The sequence below is a fragment of the Mastomys coucha genome, unplaced genomic scaffold (assembly GCF_008632895.1).
Source record: "Mastomys coucha isolate ucsf_1 unplaced genomic scaffold, UCSF_Mcou_1 pScaffold21, whole genome shotgun sequence".
NCBI lineage: Eukaryota > Metazoa > Chordata > Mammalia > Rodentia > Muridae > Mastomys > Mastomys coucha.
The window spans coordinates 21,177,830-21,196,475 of record NW_022196904.1 but is presented as its reverse complement, the minus strand read 5'-3'; the positions used below and the strand labels follow the sequence as shown (position 1 = coordinate 21,196,475).

The 18,646-nt window shown below is 43.6% G+C and overlaps 2 protein-coding genes across 7 annotated transcripts in view; one reads left to right on the top strand and one right to left on the bottom strand.

Moving 5' to 3' along the window:
* Positions 1-7,576, bottom strand: part of LOC116101893 (zinc finger protein 60) — a 93,909-nt gene extending 86,333 nt beyond the window's left edge. For 2 of the 6 annotated variants that reach the window (XM_031385859.1, XM_031385861.1), the window contains exons 1-3: positions 7,223-7,447; positions 4,175-4,226; positions 3,221-3,347 (exon numbers count right to left, since the gene is read on the bottom strand). In XM_031385859.1, coding sequence (XP_031241719.1) covers positions 3,221-3,347; positions 4,175-4,207 — 160 coding nt within the window. In that variant the 5' untranslated portion in view covers positions 4,208-4,226; positions 7,223-7,447. The other 4 variants (XM_031385853.1, XM_031385854.1, XM_031385855.1 and 1 more) reach the window with 4 other exon arrangements.
* A 10,419-nt stretch (positions 7,577-17,995) lies between these two features.
* Positions 17,996-18,405, top strand: LOC116100428 (40S ribosomal protein S26-like). Its single transcript, XM_031384238.1, has one exon. The coding sequence runs from the start codon at positions 18,021-18,023 to the stop codon at positions 18,366-18,368; it is 348 nt and encodes a 115-aa protein (XP_031240098.1). The 5' UTR covers positions 17,996-18,020; the 3' UTR covers positions 18,369-18,405.
* The last annotated feature ends 241 nt before the right edge of the window (positions 18,406-18,646 follow it).

The window sequence follows — 18,646 nt, the reverse complement described above, 5'->3', positions numbered from 1 at the left end:
AACTTATTCTCTAATTATACATTTATTAGAAGTTATGGTCATTATGGGAATACCTAGACAAATAAAGACTAACAATGCTCCAGCATATTTCTCTAATAAAATGATTTTTTTACATAGTATGATATAAAACATATTACAGGTAGACCACACAACCCTACAAGGCAAGCAATCATAGAGAGATGCAATCATCCTTTAAAAGAGATGCTTAACAAGCAAAAAGGTATAACAAAGACCCCCCCCAAGATAGATTACATAATACGCTATTAACTTTAAATTTTTTGAATGCTAGGGAACAAAGAAAAAAAAACTGCTAAACTAAACCAGCCTATTTTATTTTAAAAATATTCTAACCTCAAAATGGAAAACAGGAAATATATTACACCAGGGGAGAGGTTATACCTATATTTCCACAAAAAAATACAAGCTATAGGTTCCTTCCAAATTGATAAAAATCAGACATGACAGGGAAGACCTCCGGAAGATCTCAAATACAGACAAGAAAGAAAATCAAGAGTCAAATAAGTCAATCATGTACAATCACAAAGTCTCCATTAAAACAGCTCTAAAACCGACGGGGACATACACATGTCTCCAGCCAGAACTTCAGCTTGTTTGCCCAATAAGTCTTGTTGGCTACAGAATTCTCATACTTATTACACACCATCCTTGCAAATGGCATGAATGGAGATTTAGAGTGTAGTTTGATTATATGATCAGACTAACTTCTGAAGAAGTTAGGTAGGTTTTTGTTTTTTTTGGTTTCTTGAGACAGGGTTTCTCGATATAGTCCTGGCTGTCCTGGAACTCACTCTGTAGACGAGGCTGGCCTTGAACTCAGAAATCTGCCTGCCTCTGCCTCCCAAGTGCTGGGATTAAAGGCGTGCGCCACCACCGCCTGGCAGAAGTTAGTTTTTTACCTGCTCAAACAAAGAACAGGAAATCATCCTTAACTGATTTGTGCCCATTGCATATCCCATACAGATGTCTTTATAGAGCTATACATCGCCTATAAAGTTTATATGATACAGAATAGATGACCAGGAGATTTATTACTTCCAGGACATTTTCAGAACAGCTGCTCTCTGGGTCCAGCCATTCAGACTGCTCCAGTCAGGACTGCATTTACACTGACACTTTATCAGCACACAGAGACTAAACAATGCTACAGCTAGCTTTCTTCAGACTAACCATTTTTCTAGTTATCTTGTTCCCCCCACAAAGGGAATTCTTCACCCCAAATCAGCAGGAAGCTGATTATATAAAAAGACTACCATCCCAGTCTCTTAAGTTGGGATGGGTAGTTTGGTCATTTTATAAATTATAGAAATATTGCCATTTTAAGAAAAGATTACAAATAATTATATATTGGATAGGAAGAAACAAAATTCAGACTTAGACTGAGAGATTTCTATCTTTCCTTTCTATGTGAGAGAAAAAGGGTTGAAAAGAAAGGGGAGGGGCTGGAGAGATGGCTCAGCGGTTAACAGCACTGACTGTTCTTCCAGAAGTCCTGAGTTCAATTCCCAGCAACCACATGGTGGCTCATAACATCTGTAATGGGGATCCAATGCCCTAGTCTGGTGTGTCTGAAGACAGCTACAGTGTACCCATAAAATAAATAAATCTTTATTAAAAAAAAAAAGAAAAGAAAGGGGAGCATATAGAAATATTTTAAGAAATTAGACAAATATAGATAGATTATGGAATCTACTCTTAAAACAAAAACATTTTATAGCCATGATTTATATTGGTACAAAGTATTATATACTGATACAAAATCAAAGCTCTATTTTGTTACACTGATACAGAATTTTGTATATTGATAAAGGACTAAGGTTTTCATTGGTAATAAACCTTTGTAGAAAGACAAAATTTAAGATTAATTCTGTTACAACATAATAGAATTTCTGGGGTTTTTTTGTTTTGTTTTGTTCCCCACCCCCATAGGGTTTCTCTGTGTATCCTTGGCTGTCCTGGAACTCACTCTGTAGACCAGGCTGGCCTCGAACTCAGAAACCACCTGCCTCTGCCTCCCAAGTGCCGGGATTAAAGGTGTATGCCACCACCACCTGGTGTAATATTTATTTCCTTCTCAGCTCCCAGATGGAGTTGAAGACTAGACAGTCATAGATTTATCGTAAGCTTAAGTTGTTTAGGATTTAAAAGCATCTTCTAGGTCTAAGAAGGTAATTTTAGGAGTGTAATATAAATTAGGATAGAAACTGATTTATATCCAGAACTTTGAACTCACCAGGATAAGATAGATAACAGAGTATTTTCTCCTGAGTTACCAAATACAGACAGACTGGATTTTTTGAATGTAAGTTTTACTTAATAATTTTCATAATAATTTCTTAACTGTTCCCAGGGTATGTTGTTTATTATTATAAATTATTATATAGACCAAAAGAGAAAAAAAGAAAAAAGAAAAAATGGAGTTGTCAAGGTTTGGTCTATTGCTATGTATTGTAATGCTAAATTCTATACCTAAAGGTCTAGTACACGAGAGGCTTCTCCTGTTTACAAGCTCTTGTTGTACAAACTTTGTTCCTTGACTTAAAACTACTGGTTAAATAAAATTGGCTACAGCCAATTACTGGAGGATTAGAGGTAGGTGGGTTTGGAGCGACCTGGTTGGAGGAGAAGAGATGGAAGAGAAAGGAGGAATGAGAGTGGAGGAGGAAGCGGCCATGAGGGGAGAGGAACATAAGCACATGGCCAGAAGAAACAGTAAGTATCTGGGGTTACGCCACTGGGAAGGTGGCCAGGCCGACAATTAGAAGAGTAGATTAGGGGTGATCCCCAGTAATTGTCAAAGCCAAATAAAATAACCATAGTCTAAGTCTCCTTTATTTGTAAGCTAGTAATGGATAAGCTTAAATTGTTTGTACTACAGTGGAAATTGAACCCAGGTCCCGTGCAAAAGCAATCAGTTTTCTTAACCAACAAGTTATCTCTCTAGCCCGCAATCATATTTATTGATTTACTTACTTGTATATTTCATTTAGACAGTTTATTTTGTTTGAAATAGGGACTTGGCATGCAGACTAGCCTGGAACTCACAGCAATCTTCTCACATTCTGAGTGAAGGAATGAAAGGCACGAGACAACCAAACCCAACTTCAATTAAACATTAAAAGACAGCCATGACTTTTAATTCACATGAAAAAAGCCAAAAGTGTAGAGGACACATCCCCCATTTATGGGGCACAGGCCTTACCCACTGTGACGAGGTTGCTGTAGGTCTCCAACATTATGTCCCTGTATAAGACCTTCTGAGTAGCATCCAGGCAGGCCCACTCCTCTTTAGAGAAGTCAACAGCCACGTCCCCAAATGTCACTGACCCCTGAGAGAGCAAACACAAGGAGAGTGACATTGGGGAAGCTTTCAAGATGGAAAACCAGAAGGGAAAGGACTCAAGTGTGGGAAGGGAGCCGTAAGGAAATGCTCAAGGCACCTGACTGCACAAGCTCCCCATAAACGATGACTGTGCCCACCCTACATAGCCAATAACTGTGCCTCTCCACTCCATCCACATCCCTCAGGTTATACCCACAGAAGAGAAATGTCACCTGGGGTCACGTAAATTACATAAGGAATGCTGTGGGTCCTTGAGTTTATTATACTGTCACATGACGTCATTAAGTTAGTGTGTCTCAGGTCTTCCCCGACTCTGGAGACTCCAATCACCTCCCTGTCACAGCCTGGATGACCTTTCCCTCTGAGACCTGAACTCTCCCCTAAAGCCTCCTCAGGGAGGTCACCTCACACACATGCACAGGGGACACTCACTCACACCCTGGGTCATCAGCCTGACAACACCACAGATGCAGTCAGGTTTCCCAGGGAAGTCACATGAGACCCTCACCTCAAAGCTTTGAAGCCCCAAACCCCCCACCCCCTGTTTCCCTGTGGGACTGACACCTCCACTGCAGGGACAGTCCTCCCTGACCACAGACCAAGCAGAGAGCACATGTGGAGGAATGCATTCAAAGACAACCCCAGTACCAGCTGGGAACGGGCAGAGACAGGAAGTGCTCAGACCTGCCAACCCTCACTGTAAAGGGGCAGACTGGGCTGGGGGATTCTGGATGCTTGGGAAGCTTCAAGAGGGAAAGAGGGCAAGGAGTCAGCTAACCTGAAAGCCACCCTAGGTCAAAGAGAGAAACTTACACAGACCGTGTGCTGAGAATTAGAGCTGGCCATTCTTCTTCAGGCTTCCTCCCTGGGGGACAAAAAGAAAGCCTTTCATTGGATTGTGACTTGATGCTCCCAGGCTGACTCCTGTCACTGTGATTTCAACAACTCCACTTATTTCTCAAGCATCCCCACTCACTCTCTCCCCTCCCACACACAAATTAGAAGCACACAGAAGTCTACACAAAGCCAATCCTCTTCTAAGCCCACACAACCCACTGCAAAGGGGTCAGTGTGGGAGTGCAGGGCACAAACATGTCTGCCTTGAACTTCCTCCAGAAGATGCCAGCAGAAGGGATCCCATCTTCCACCCTGAGATCCAGCTAGCCCTGCACCTGGGTCGCTCCTCCTACTGGGAATAGATCTTCCTACTGGAGCCCCACCTATCAAGGCTCACAGGGGCTTACAGCATCCAAATGGCAGCACCTCCTTTGTAAACTCAGGGCTGAAGCACAGCAAGGCTGGAGGGGCTGCAGCTGCAATGCCCAGGCAGGGTCCAGCACTCTGTACCCACTTTTAGTAAATGGCACTGTGCACCATGGAACACTTTCCTATGAACCTTTGCTTATCTATGATTCTGGCTTACACTTTATCAACTGTACCCACTTTTAGTAAATGGCACTGTGCACCATGGAACAGGGTCCTGAGTATTCACTCATCTATGACTACACTTTATGTTATATCAATTAAGCTATGATCCTTTATGAAGATAATTAGCTGTAAAACATCCTGTCACAGGCGATGAGTTTGATCTGTTTCCCTCTTTCCATATTATGGGATATTTGCACAAAATAATTTTAAATTTTTTCAGGTGTCCTAGGTCTTTTGATCCTAGAACTGGGTTTCTGAGCCTCAGCATGGGGATCCAGTGCTCTAGCAAACAAACAGGTCTAAGCCTTGCTTCAACCCACTGTGGGATTGTTTGTTTAGTTCTATTTTTTTTAAAGATTTATTTATTTATTATATGTAAGTACACTGTAGCTATCTTCAGACACCCCAGAAGAGGGCACCAGATCTCATTATGGATGGTTGTGAGCCATCATGTGGTTGCTGGGATTTGAACTCAGGACATTTGGAAGAGCAGTCAGTGCTCTTAACCACTGAGTCATCTCTCCAACCCTTAGTTCTCTATTTTTGAAACAGAATCTTGTGTATCTCAGGCTGGCCCTGAACTCCTAATGCCCTTTCATCCCTCTCCTATGCTGAGACAACAGCCATGCATCCCCATGCCCAAATCTCAACACACATCTATCTGACAATCTCAAGAAATTTTACATTTTATATCCACACAATATTCACACACAAATTTTCCTTCTATCTTTATCCTTTCTTCCCTCCTGCCTCTGAGTACGCCAATTAGCCAGCCTGCCAGGGATTCTCTTGTCTTCACCTTCCATCTTGCCATAGGAGGGCAGGCACTGCACAGTTCCATGCCTGCAAGAAGTGCACCTATCCATGTTCTGAGTTATATGGGGAAAGTTATCAAAGAAAAGAGAGACACCGCAGGATGAACTTAGCCTTCTCGGCAGCAGGGGATGGGCCTCTCAAGGCCTGAATGCAGCCAGCTTCGGGGAAGCTCTTTTCATTGTTACACAAAGGCACCTTAGCAAGTCAATTTCTGAATATCAGAATATCTGAGGTGTGGGTTGTCTTGAAAAACTTATCACTAAGCAACATTCGGCCACATGAGACTTCCTGGTTTGCCAGGTATGTCTCCAAACTAAGTTATGAAAAGATTCTAAGAATCTATCAAGAGAACAAGCCCATAGAATCTCAGAAAGAAGTCCCTGAGAAAAGGCTACTTTAAAGCCTAGGTGCCGTCACTGGGAGTCACACCTGACACCATGGCTCTGCTACTGTTCTGCTAATACTCCTCTTCTGTTTAAGCTACATTTCTTTACATTAAAGATTATTCTATGTTGAAGATTATGGATCCTCACAATAAATACAGCTTTTTCTCAAGCTGCTATAGAATTCACATTCCTCCTCCCGAGTCTGTCTCTCAAGTGCTGAGATTAAAATGTACAACACAAAGCCTAGCTTTTCTTTTCGAGTCATTTTCTTAAATATCCAATCAGTAAGGGCATTATTTCTCACACTCCATTGTCCTGCAGAACACTGAGGAGAATGAAACCAAAATGGCCTGCCTCACAGAGCAACAACTAAAGCACACCAGGCCCTTAGTATATGGCGGCACTGCACTAACAGGCTTCACCACAGGCATCCTAAGGTTCATGACAGGCCTAGAGAGCCAGAAGGGACAGAACCAAGTCTCCAACCAAGATGGAGGGGAGGGGAGGGGAGAAAAAGGGAGAGAAAGGGATGGGGAGGGAAAGAGAGAGAGAGAAATCTTAAAATCTTCAGGAGTGAACAGAAATCATCTACCACCTCCACTTTTCTGCAGCTTTGAAATGAAGGCCTGTACAAAGATCTAAGGCCATCTGACCATGCAAATAGGAATTGATTTAGCAAATCGGAATTTGAAAGCCCCTTTGTTAACCTCTGCAGGTTTCAATCTCTAACAAGAAGTGTTAATCTCTAACAAAAAGTGATTGTAGAGGGAAGATGTCAAGGGTCGTTGAAACAATAATGAGAATACTAAGTGGGAAGGGAACGAACAATATAAGGGCCACAAATTGGAGCTATCAATTTGCCTGTTCCTCCTTCATTTACTGAGGATTCTATATTCTAAAAATAAAAACCTCAGTTCTCATACACAGAGAAAGCGCAAACCGGCCCTTGAGTCTTAGATGAATAGCAACAATGATGTGATGCTCCTCCAGCCCTCCTTTTGAATAATGGCCGACTTCGGGAGCCTGAGGAAGAAGCATGAGATCCCAGACTATATCTGAGAGCATCCTCACTAAGCACTTTCCTTCACTTCCCTCAACACTCACATGGCTAGAGCTCTGAGAAAGTCAGGGGACTCCTAGGCCTCCCTCGGAGGCACTTTCGGCCTCAAATGCTCGTCACAAAGCTCGTCTGAATCTCAGGGAAAGCGTCCCTTCAGACTCCGCACCTCACCTCTCCTTAGTGAATCTTGGTCTTCTGCTTCAGCCCTGGTGGCCGCGAGGGAACCTAGAGCAGAAAGCGACAAGCACAGTGATGCAGAAAACGCAAATAGCTCAAGGTGCGTCTACGCACAGATGCGCGCACGCGCGTGCGCGCACAGAGCACCGTCCCTAAACACTCAGACTCGCATCAACATTCATCCACCCCACCGTCCACACCCAGCCGGCTGACTCCCGGCCTTACTCGGCAAAGACCAAAGACACAAAGCGAGTACCTACTCCCACCAGAAAGACCTGACCCTCCGCAATAGCGCCGCTAGAGCACCGGAAGTTGGATTACTTCCGCTGCGGTGGCACCTGGGAAATGTAGTGCCCGTGTGCACAACTCTACGAAGCCTAGCACTCAGCAGTTCAGAGAGATCCAACTTGTGCCAGCCCATCTGAGAGCTGCGCCAGTGGTTTGTGGGAGTCTCCCTCCCTTTCCCCCCTTCCCTCTAACCCCCAAAGGGGGAAGGTGGTACGCGCTTAAAGGAGAGGATCCCTCCTGGGATCAAACGGAACTTCCCGTTCTGCTCGCAACTGATTTTCTATTCTGTGCAGGGTACAGAGGAGTAGAATAGGAAGTATGATCAGATCCGGATATAACTGACTTGATTAACTGAGTGGGATTCCACCTCCCTGTGCTCTAGTAGGGACTATGGTAAATTTGAAAACACTGAACTAAAGAATTGGTTTTAAACGTGGTAGTTTACATCAGCGATTTCAGACAGCCAGATGTTGAGAAAGTCAGTGCTCCTGTTATGTAAATAGGAAAATGTGAGTGAGGACCAGTCGATAAATATCAACAGAACTGTGCCCATTTTGAAAGGTGAATGGCTAGCATGTGAAAGTATCTAAACGAAGACAAATTTACACCTGGATCCTCTGGATGAGCAGCCAGCACTCACCGGGCGGAGCTGCTACTACAGCTCCAAACACGTGCCTTTTAATCCCAGGAGTGGGGAGGCAGAACAGGTCTGTGACGTTGAGGCCGGATAGGTGGAGGACAGCCAGGACTATATAGTGAAATTGGAAACTCCATGGAATCTGACAGTAGCCCTAGCAAAGACTCCTAGTCATGGAGAACACAAGGCCTTAACCAGCCATTGTCTGTAACCAGGCTAGGCAAGAAGTGGAGGGGTTACGACACCAACCCAGCCACAAACCCTTCGACCTGTAGAGACCTGTTCCTTTTAACATAACTGTGGCCATTTTGTATTCAGTCTCCATTTTGCTCATAAGATGAATTTAAGTTCAGGTTCACAGACTCCGACTCCCAGAGATAGTTATCTATAGCTGACACACACACACACACACACACACACACACAAAAATCTCCTAAAAGGTCATAACATTATGGTTGTAAAATCAGCTGAAAAGCCAGCTGATAATACTTTGCCTAGGTCACCAAAATGTACTACTGCCTCCACCTTGCCTTCTGAACTTCTGGATTCTTTTTTCCTATAAAAAGTCAGCCCTAAGAACAGACTGGTATCACAATAAGAATCCCAAGTCCTTTTGTGTGTGTGTGTGTGTGTGTGTGTGGTCCAGATTGATAGTCTTGGAGGGTGTTACATTCAATATCTATTTTTTTTTTTTTTCTGAGACAGGGTTTTTCTGTATAGCCCTGGCTATCCTGGAACTCACTCTGTAGACCAGGTTGGTCTCTAACTCAAAAATCTGCCTCTGCCTCCCAAGTGCCGGGATTAAAGGCGTGTGCCACCCCCTGCCCAGCGGCAAATTCTATTTTTAACTTGGCCATTGTTCTGTGTGTTTGGCATCAAAATAACACATTTTTTTTTTTTTTTTGCCAAGTTTCAAGAATTCCTATTTTAAGAACTTCCTGGGGTTGCTTTAACTAAGAAAGACAGTGCTTAACTTGGCTTTTTACTTTTATCTTTGTTATAATTTATTTTGTTTATGTTCGTTGGTGTTTTGCCTGCGTCTGTATGAGGGTGTCAGAAACCCTGTAACTGGAGTGAAGAACAGTGGTGAGCAGCCATGAGGGTTCTGGGATTTGAACCCTGGTCTCCTGAAAGAGCAACCAATGCTCTTAACCATGGAGTCATCTCTCCAAACTCTTAACTTGTTGCTGTTGTTGTTGTTGTTGTTGTTTTGTTTGTTTTTAAAGAGGAAAATGTTTTTTCATGAGTCAGGATCTCATACACCAACACTGATTACAGTTGGAGTAGGGGTTAGGCTAACTGTAACTTGCAGCAAATCTCCTGCCTCAGCCTGGCAGTGCTGGGATTCAAGGTGTGAGCCACCCCACCTGATAAAGGAGTTTACTCTATGAAGCCAGTTTCTAATAGATCAGAAGCAGGGATTTGTTGCTGGGAGACACTCTTCACCATCAAGCCATCTCTCCAGCCTACAGAGTAGCTTGGAATTAAGTCATATTTACTTCCTCTGAGCTTCTCACATTCCACCCATCTTCTCAAAGTGACATGATTTCTTTTCTTTTTTGTGCCTGAGTAAAATGTCATGACATATAAATTGCATGTTTTCCTTATCCGTTCCTCCCATGACAGGCGTGCTGATGGCTCCATAGTTTGGGTTTCATGAATGGAGCTGTACATTCGTGCCTCCTCTCATCCCTCTTGTCTACCTAGGAGTATAATAGACTATGTGGTAGTTGTAATTTCACGTTTTTGTAAAGTTTTTTCATGTTCTATATGTTCTAGAACCCCAGGCATTAAGTTTTGTTGGGATCTGGGATTTGCCACACAAACCATCTCAGTTAGGCAAGAATAGTTTATTGAAAGCACATCATAATACTGGACATCCAGGACCACAAGAAGGAAAAACTAATTGTGGTACCAGTGTGTCCCCAGGGCATATAAAGGAAAAACCAGGCTCAAAAGTTCGAAGGCAAGCAGCGAAGTGATACAGCAGTTTTTGGCTAACTAGACAAAATATTATCAGCTAACCTTTAAACTGATTGGTCCTGAGTGAGGTAAGAAGGGTGGTGGACAGGTGGTCAACAGAGGACTTTCAGAACATTGAGGTAACAGGATACAAGTGGTTCAACCCTAACTTTTTGGCTTATTAGTAACATTTTTTAGCGTCAGGTATGTATAATTACTTCTGGGAAGTAAGATCTGAGAATCTGAACTTAATTTCACCTTATGAGCAAAACGGAGACTGAACACAAAATGGCTACAGTTATGTTTAGAGGATCGGGCCTGGATAAGTGTCAAAGCCAGGACAAATGTTTAGATGCCTATTTAACATATCCTAGCTCTCCCAGCATCCCTCAGTCCCTGCCCGTTACAGATACAGCTCTCATACTCCACCCTCTACCCTGAACTCTCCAGCCCTTCCCTCAGAGACGCTTCCTTCTATAATCCGGACATTTTGATTTCCCACCCCTTTTTGTACCTTTCGCCTTCTGGCTTCTGCATCTGGTTCCTCTCTCTCTCCCTCGCCCTTCCCCTCCGCCTCTGCCCACATAGCTCAGGATCACGACCACTCTGGATTCACCCAGATGTGTGCCTCTGGCTATGCTCTCCCACATATGTATTATAAGCTTTGTCCACCACCATGTCCTTTCCCGTCCTTGTTATTTCTCTTTTTCATTCCCCTGGTGCTGAAAGCACAGAAATGATGTAAATGAGTTCCCTCCACAAGGAGCTCATTTCCCAAACCAAGCTGCTGCTCTGGCTCTCCTAAGATGTGTATAAACCATCTGCTTCTGTTGGGTTTTGCCCAACAAAATTTGATTCTAGAGCCTACCTATTCAGCCACTTCTTCCCTCTACTTTAACTAACCATCTCTTCTAACCTACTCAGTAAGTGGCCTCTCTCCCTGCTATGCCTTTTTGGGCTTCCCACCATGTGGGCATCTTCCTTCTGTACCCTTTGTACTGCCTACCATGTGGTCATATCCCTGCTATGCCCTGTTGCAGGGCTTGCTCTCCTGAGTATTGCATCCAGTGAGGGGCGGGGCCAGCCCTCCCACTCTCACAACCTCAGGCCTGGCTCTCCCAACTGCTGCAGGCAGCAAGGGGTTGGGCTGGGGTGGAGGGTATTGTTGCTATACCCATGCCATCAAGAAATAGATGGGGGGTGGGGTGGAGCCAGCTCTCTTGTACTCACACACCCTTGGGGCCAGCTCACCTGCACCCAGGCCACCAAAGCCAGCTCTCTCCCATTGTAATAAGAAATCAAACTGAAGCCATTTTGAGTAAAACTTCCGGAGCTGGAGAGATGGCTCAGTGGTTAAGAGCACTGTCATGAGTTCAATTCCCAGCAACTATATGGTAACTTACAACCACCTGTAATTGGATCCAATGCCTTCTTCTGGTGTATCAGTGATAGGATGCTCATATACATTAAATAAATAAATCTTTAAAAACATAAAGTAAAAATAAAACTTCCATTTTGAATAAGGGTCAAATAAAGTTTACGTTCCCAAGACTTCCCTGAATAACTAACATTTGCTTGGCATAAAAAGACATGCACGTCAGTACAGACATCCTGGCTGGCAAGTTGAGACATGAATGCTAGGCAAGTTACCCCACCAGGGTTGAATTACCCAACCAATGGGAATAGAATAAGTATGCCACAAGGACATGTTCCTACTCTACCTCTTGAATGGTGTGGAAATGTAAACTGGCACCGATGTTTATTGATTTCAAGCTTAAAAGCTCTGTAACATTGTGGCTGAGGGAAGGAGCAAGGGTGGGGTGCAAGCCACAGCTCGGCTCCCGAGTCTGTTCTGCGGCCTAGATCAATCAGTAGCAGCTTGATTACAATAAAATTCTGACCAGGTGTTTGAGCTGTGTTGGACCTAAGCGGATCCCACAACACCATGTTATCCAGGCAAGGGACAGGGCCAGCTCATCAAAGTGTTCAGACATTGCCCCAGGTAGCAGCCAAGGCCAGGGATCTTCACATGGCCTTTGGTTGTTACATGAGCCTCATACATCAATACAGGTCCTGGTTGCAGTAGGAGCAGGGCCACCAGACATGGCCCCAGGCAGCAGAATGGCCCCAGATGTCACCATGGCCTCAGGTGTTAGTACAGGCCACTCAGATCACCATGACCCTGGTGGCATCAGGACCCTCAGACATCCACATGGTCTCAGGTGGCAGCCTAGACCATGGACATCCACATAGCCTTCTGTGGTATCTTGAGCCACAGACCCCCAACTGCAGCAGGACCACGGAGTCAGACATAGCCCTCAGTCCAGGCCAGGACATTGGCATGGCCCCAGGTATTCACACAGGGCATTCAGCTCAATTTGACCCTGGCATCAGCACAGCCCCAGATATTGACATGGTCTCAGGTAGTAGCACAGGCCACTGACATCCAGATAGACCCCAGATGTGATAGGACCATGGATGCCAGCTGTGACAGGGCCATAGACCCAGATAGAACCCTTGGTGGCAGCCTGGCTGGAACATCACCATAGCCTCAGGTCATTCTCCAGGCTGCTCACATCTCCCTGTTCCTCACTCCCATCTCCAGTTCCACCTCTCTCCATAGTGCATGAATCATTGGGCTTCACTTTCTCTCTCATCTCTCCATCACATATTTACTCATTAAAGTAATGACTGTCATGGGGCAGGCACTTGGCTGTCTTTCTTCCAGCTGCCTCAGGCTGGCAGGAGCCCTATACCTAGGAATTTTAATCGGCTACAACATCTTATACACGTGATCCAATGCCTGTCTAAATTATACTGTATATGTAACTTAGATTCAACTCTTGTTTAAGAAAATTGATGTTCTGAGGGCTGGCGAGATAGCTCAGTGGGTAAGGGCACTGACTGCTCTTCCAAAGGTCCTGAGTTCGGATTCCAGCAACCACATGATGGCTCACAACCACCCTTAATGCAATCTAACGCCCTCTTCTGGTGAGCCTGAAGACAGCTACAGTGTATTACGTCGGAGCGAGTGGAGCCGAAGCGAGCAGCCATCTGTACAGCTACAGTGTACTCATACACATAAAAATAAATAAATAAATCTTAAAAAAAAACACTAAAAAAAAAAAGAAAATTGACGTTCTGAAATAGCAACTATGTGGCCATCCTCCATCTGGCTAAGGACTTCATCAAGATGTAAGCAACCACATGGCTGACAACCATCTTTACTAAGGTTAAAGAGTAACATGCCATGTGTCTTCACCATCTTAATATTGCCACCTACTATAGAGCAACTCTTATAAAAGTTCTTGGGGGCTGAAGAGATGGCTCAGCGGTTAAGAGCACTGACTGCTCTTCCAGAGGTCCTGAGTTCAAATCCCAGCAACCACATGGTGGCTCACAACCATCTGTAATGAGATCTGATGCCCTCTTCTAGTATGTATGAAGATAATTGCAGTGTACTCACATACATGAAATAAATTAATCTTAAAAAAGTTTTCATTTCTATCAAGCTCCTATCTATCATTGTACCTCCTTGTAGACTAAGGGAACAAGTTTCTAGAGTATTTTGGATTAGTGTGGATTTTGTAAGATGATTAAAATTAAAGGTTATATTTGCTACACAATACTATATATGTGATCAACTCTGGTTTAGAATATACTGTATATAATGATAAAGTTATAAGGTTGTAAAAGTCTAGTCATATAAAAAAAAAAACTCATTTAAGATATACATCTAGCCGGGCAGTGGTGGCACATGCGTTTAATCCCAGCACTTGGGAGACAGAGGCAGGTGGATTTCTGAGTTTGAGGCCAGCCTGGTCTACAGAGTGAGTTCCAGGACAGCCAGGGCTATACAGAGAAAACCTGTCTCGGAAAACAAAAAAACAAAACAAAACAAAAAAATCTACATCTAACTACTTATGTCTTTGCTAACTATTCAACACCAAGATGCTAGAAAATTTAGAAAAGTAAAAGTGTATGTTTGATGAATAAGACATATTTGTCTTAGAAATTTTGTAAATTTCTAAAATCTACTCAGGGTCACAATAATATCTGGGATCTTTGTCTTTGCTTGTTTTGTTAAGCTATTCACTTGCAAACTGTTTTGTACAGGTTTTTGTAACAAGTTTTATTTAGTCTTCTGCATGTATTTTCAAGGTTAAGCCTAAAATCGGGTATACTTAATAGATGGTCTGAAAACTCTTCAGAGATCTACTGAATATGTCATTTAATGTAATAAACACACACACACACACACACACGCCCTTGATAGAGACATGCCAGCTCCTGGCAGCACCCCTAATCTCTTCCAAAGAAGATTACGGGTACTAAAGATCTCCACTTAGAGCTTGCTTTAAATCTGGTAAAGCCAACTGTTGGATGAATAGCTACCATTGGTAATTCACCTTTGCCAGGACCCCGTCTAAGCTGGGGACAAGCAGGACATTCAGGACGTTGGTTGCCCACCTTTGAGTAACAAGGTCACACACCACAGAAAAAATCTGTTTGATCACCTGGCCCTGGCAGCTGAATACCGACACCACCCTGAGACCTCTGCCCCCAACAACTACAGAGGAACTTAAGGTGATTGTCCAGGTGATGGGTAAGTCACTGTCATCCCTTAATGACTAACAAAAGTTGCTATAGCTGTTAGACAGGTGGGTCACCCTGTGGCTGGCTACAGGGTCCAATCATTAGGACAGGTATGTCCCAGGACATTTTTGTGACCTCGGTGTTTGGGTTAAAGCCTCTTTTGCAATGTCTGTTGTTCCATGGACAGATGAAAAGGTTTTGAGATGTCTGGAAGTGCTACCGCTGGAGCTGAAGTCAGATGCTTTCATTTACTCTCAGTACAGATTAGGCACTAAGAATAGAGGCCTTCTTATTTCCACAGACTCTCAGAAGTACCTCGCTCCACCTGGAAACTCTCAAGCCATCTGAAGGGTGGCAGCAATTCTCCTAAGACAGGCTCTTTTTTACTTTCCTCCTTAGGTAGCCTCTGAAGTACAAAGTTGGGCATGTGAAGCCCAGGTCCTATAACTCGGACAGCCATCCCCCAGTGGTCCTTTATAATCTATTTAGTTTTGGAGGCTAAGGTAGATCATGTGATGGAAGGGCAAGAGGTCAGCTCTTAGAGAGCTGGAAAAAATGACAGTGTACACCTGTTTCTCTGGAGCAATCAGACTCATGAGAGTGTATGTGTTTGGGGTCCTGGGATGTACAGTCTCTACTCTCTCAATAATTTTCCTCAGACTTTGGCTGAGTCTGTAATCCCAGGTCCCACGTTTCTTCACAGGTGGGAGAGGTGTATTCCAAGCCGAGTGGCAGGGCACCAGGAAGCCTGTCTCTCTTAGGACATACGGACTGCAATTTCTCTTTTTGTCTCCAGGGTCATTCGGTACTGTTTATTCTGGCTGGGGTAGCTGAAACGGTCAGTTGAACTTGGTATTGGGCCAGTTCTGGTGGTTTGGTTTCTGCCCTCATCCCTAGCAATCTTTGTTCTCCATCTGAAAGACAGTCCAACTCTACCTTTTGATTGGGGCAAGGCTTTCAGCTAGGAAATATTCTTCCAACAAAGCTTTGGCAAGACATCAAAATTTTGCTGGGTATCTATAGTCTGATTCAGAACCAATCAAGAAGGTGATTGTAGCTTTCAGTTTATATAAAAGGCCTTGACTCTCAGTTTTGTTGTGGTGGTGGTTGTTGAATAATACCTTTTGAGCTACCTCCTGGAGTTGGGACCTATTTATACCTTGAAATTCATCTAATTTGTCTAACCTTTTTTCTGATACCTGGGTTGCTAGGTGACAAGGCAATCTTTTTAGCAGCTGTCTTTAGTCCTTCAGAAAAAGGCCTAGAGAAAATCGCCTCCTCAGTCTGTGTTGGACAGAAGGGAAAATGCATTCTGTCCTGGCTGCATTGTCTGGCAGAGATCCCTTCCAGACAGGTGCACTTTTCTCTACTCCTTCCATAGAATGGTGGGTTTGGTGTTTTCAATTATAAGGGTTATTGATTGAAAAGATGTGAACCATGAAAGTGGAAAGAGGAAATATTTTTTTCTTTCTCTATCAACTGGGTGCATCTGGCTGCTTAGAGCTCGCTGGGGAGGGAATGAAGAGAGACTATTGCTCCCTCCTTGTGTGCATTCCAAAGAGGAGGCTGGGGCCCTGTTCTGCCTTCATACAGGCAAAGGGGCTGATCAGGACCAAGGGCAGGTACCAGGAGCCATCAAGGAGAAGCTAAAAACTAGCAGGTGATCTTCCTGAGATGGACTACAAAGTTAATGACAGATTAGCTTCTCTAGGAAAGGCTGGGAAAACTTTATCTGAGAAAAGATTCCTGCTATTAATACGCTTTACCTGTTATTATTAAATATATATACAACTGTTGGGCTGGCGAGATGGCTCAGTGGGTAAGAGCACTGACTGCTCTTCCAAAGGTCCTGAGTTCAAATCCCAGCAATCACATCGTGGCTGACAACCACCCATAAGAGATCTGACGCCCTCTTCTGGTGCTTCTGAAGACAGGGAGCAGGGCCAGAGCCAGCAGGGCCAGAGCTGGCGGAAGTCCTGAGTTCAACTACCAGCAGCCACATGATGGCTCACAACCATCTGTATAGCTACAGTGTACTTACACACATAAAATAAATAAATAAATCTTTAAAATATATATATATATATATATATACAACTGTCACTAGGTATTGGCCCACCCTTTTGAGCATATTTTTGAAGAATTATGAAGATATACTGTCTTGCAGTGATGCTATATAGACAAATAGATGATTTCTTAATTCCTAATGATGATTCTATAAGAATTCCTAAAGTTATATTAGTAATTATTAAGTTCTTTTACAATAAGACCGCTATTATGTCCTCTCTGATAATCAAAACTGCACTGAGAAGTCTGCCAGTCTCAAGTGTCACAAATTGTTCCTGAGGTAGCAAGCAAATATCCACATCTTAGAGCACATTCCAAGAGGTTGTAAATCTATTAACGAAAGGTCATAAAAAGGATTTACTGTAGGTGCAAGAATAGAAGAGAAAATATTGACTGAGTTTATTTATGTGAAACTTCACTAATAACTTAGTCACAAAAATTAGTCATGTTGAGCTTGTGACAGACAATGAATTGTCACACCAACCCTAGTAGAATCTATGTGACAAGTTCAACAGACTGAGGCAAAAACTCCAAAGAAGGAGGCCTCCTGGGACCAGTTGTGGAACTCTTGGCCAGAGCAAAATATTGAGCCATAGATCTCGTGGCAATATATCCGCTTTGTTTTCTCTTATTCCTTTTCTTGTTTACATGTTCCTGGTAGCCTAGCCCAGGATCTGTTGTTGTTGTTGTTGTTGTTGTTGTTGTTGTTGTTGTTGTTGTTGTTGTTCTTCTTCTTCTTCTTCTTCTTCTTCTTCTTCTTCTTCTTCCTCTTCCTCTTCCTCTTCCTCTTCCTCTTCCTCTTCTTCTTCTTCTTCTTCTTCTTCTTCTTCTTCTTCTTGTTTTTCAAGACAGGATTTCTCTGTGTAGCCCTGGCTGTCCTGGAACTCACTCTGTAGACCAGGCTGGCCTCGAACTCAGAAATCTGCCTGTCTCTGCCTCCCAAGTGCTGGGATTAAAGGAGTGCACTACCACTGCCCAGCTAGGCCAAGATCTTAAGCGAGAATAATGGGTAAGAAACCACCCCTTGGGGCTGGTGAGATGGCTCAGTGGGTAAGAGCACCGGCTGCTCTTCCAAAGGTCCTGAGTTCAAATCCCAGCAACCACATGGTGGCTCACAACCATCTGTAATGAGATCTGATGTCCTCTTCTGATGCGTCTGAAGACAGCTACAGCAGTGTACTTATGTATAATAATAAATAAATCTTAAAAAAAAAAAAAAGTCTTTTGAGTCTTGGCTCCAAGATGACCAAAAAAAGAAGAAACAACGGTCGTGCCAAAAAGGGCCGCGGCCATGTGCAGCCAATTCGCTGCACGAACTGCGCCCGGTGCGTGCCCAAGGATAAGGCCATTAAGAAATTTGTCATCCGGAACATTGTAGAAGCTGCTGCTGTCAGGGACATATCTGAAGCAAGCATCTTCGACGCCTATGTGCTTCCCAAGCTCTATGTCAAGTTGCATTACTGTGTGAGCTGTGCCGTCCATAGCAAGGTCGTCAGGAATCGATCCCGGGAAGCCCGGAAGGACCGGACACCCCCACCACGATTCAGACCTGCTGGCGCTGCACCACGACCTCCACCAAAGCCCATGTAAAGAGGTGGTTTTGTAAGAACGGAAGGAAAACTTCATGGAAAAATAAAATGGAAGTTCTACTTTAAAAAAAAAAGAAAGAAAGAAACCATCCCTTGAGATGGGGTCACTAACATGACCTTATCTCTGGGGAAACCAATGCTTTACTTTATAAATCATTTACAAACTTATATACTTGTATTATGACAGATTAAAAACTTTCCCAACAATAAAATTTCAGATGTATGTCATCGAAGGTAGGCTTTAGTATATGGTAAAGAAAGCCTTAAATAAAAAGAATT

Coding starts and splice junctions, on each gene's coding strand:
- LOC116100428 (XM_031384238.1), top strand. CDS start 18,021: ATGACCAAAAAAAGAAGAAACAACGGTCGTGCCAAAAAGGGCCGCGGC.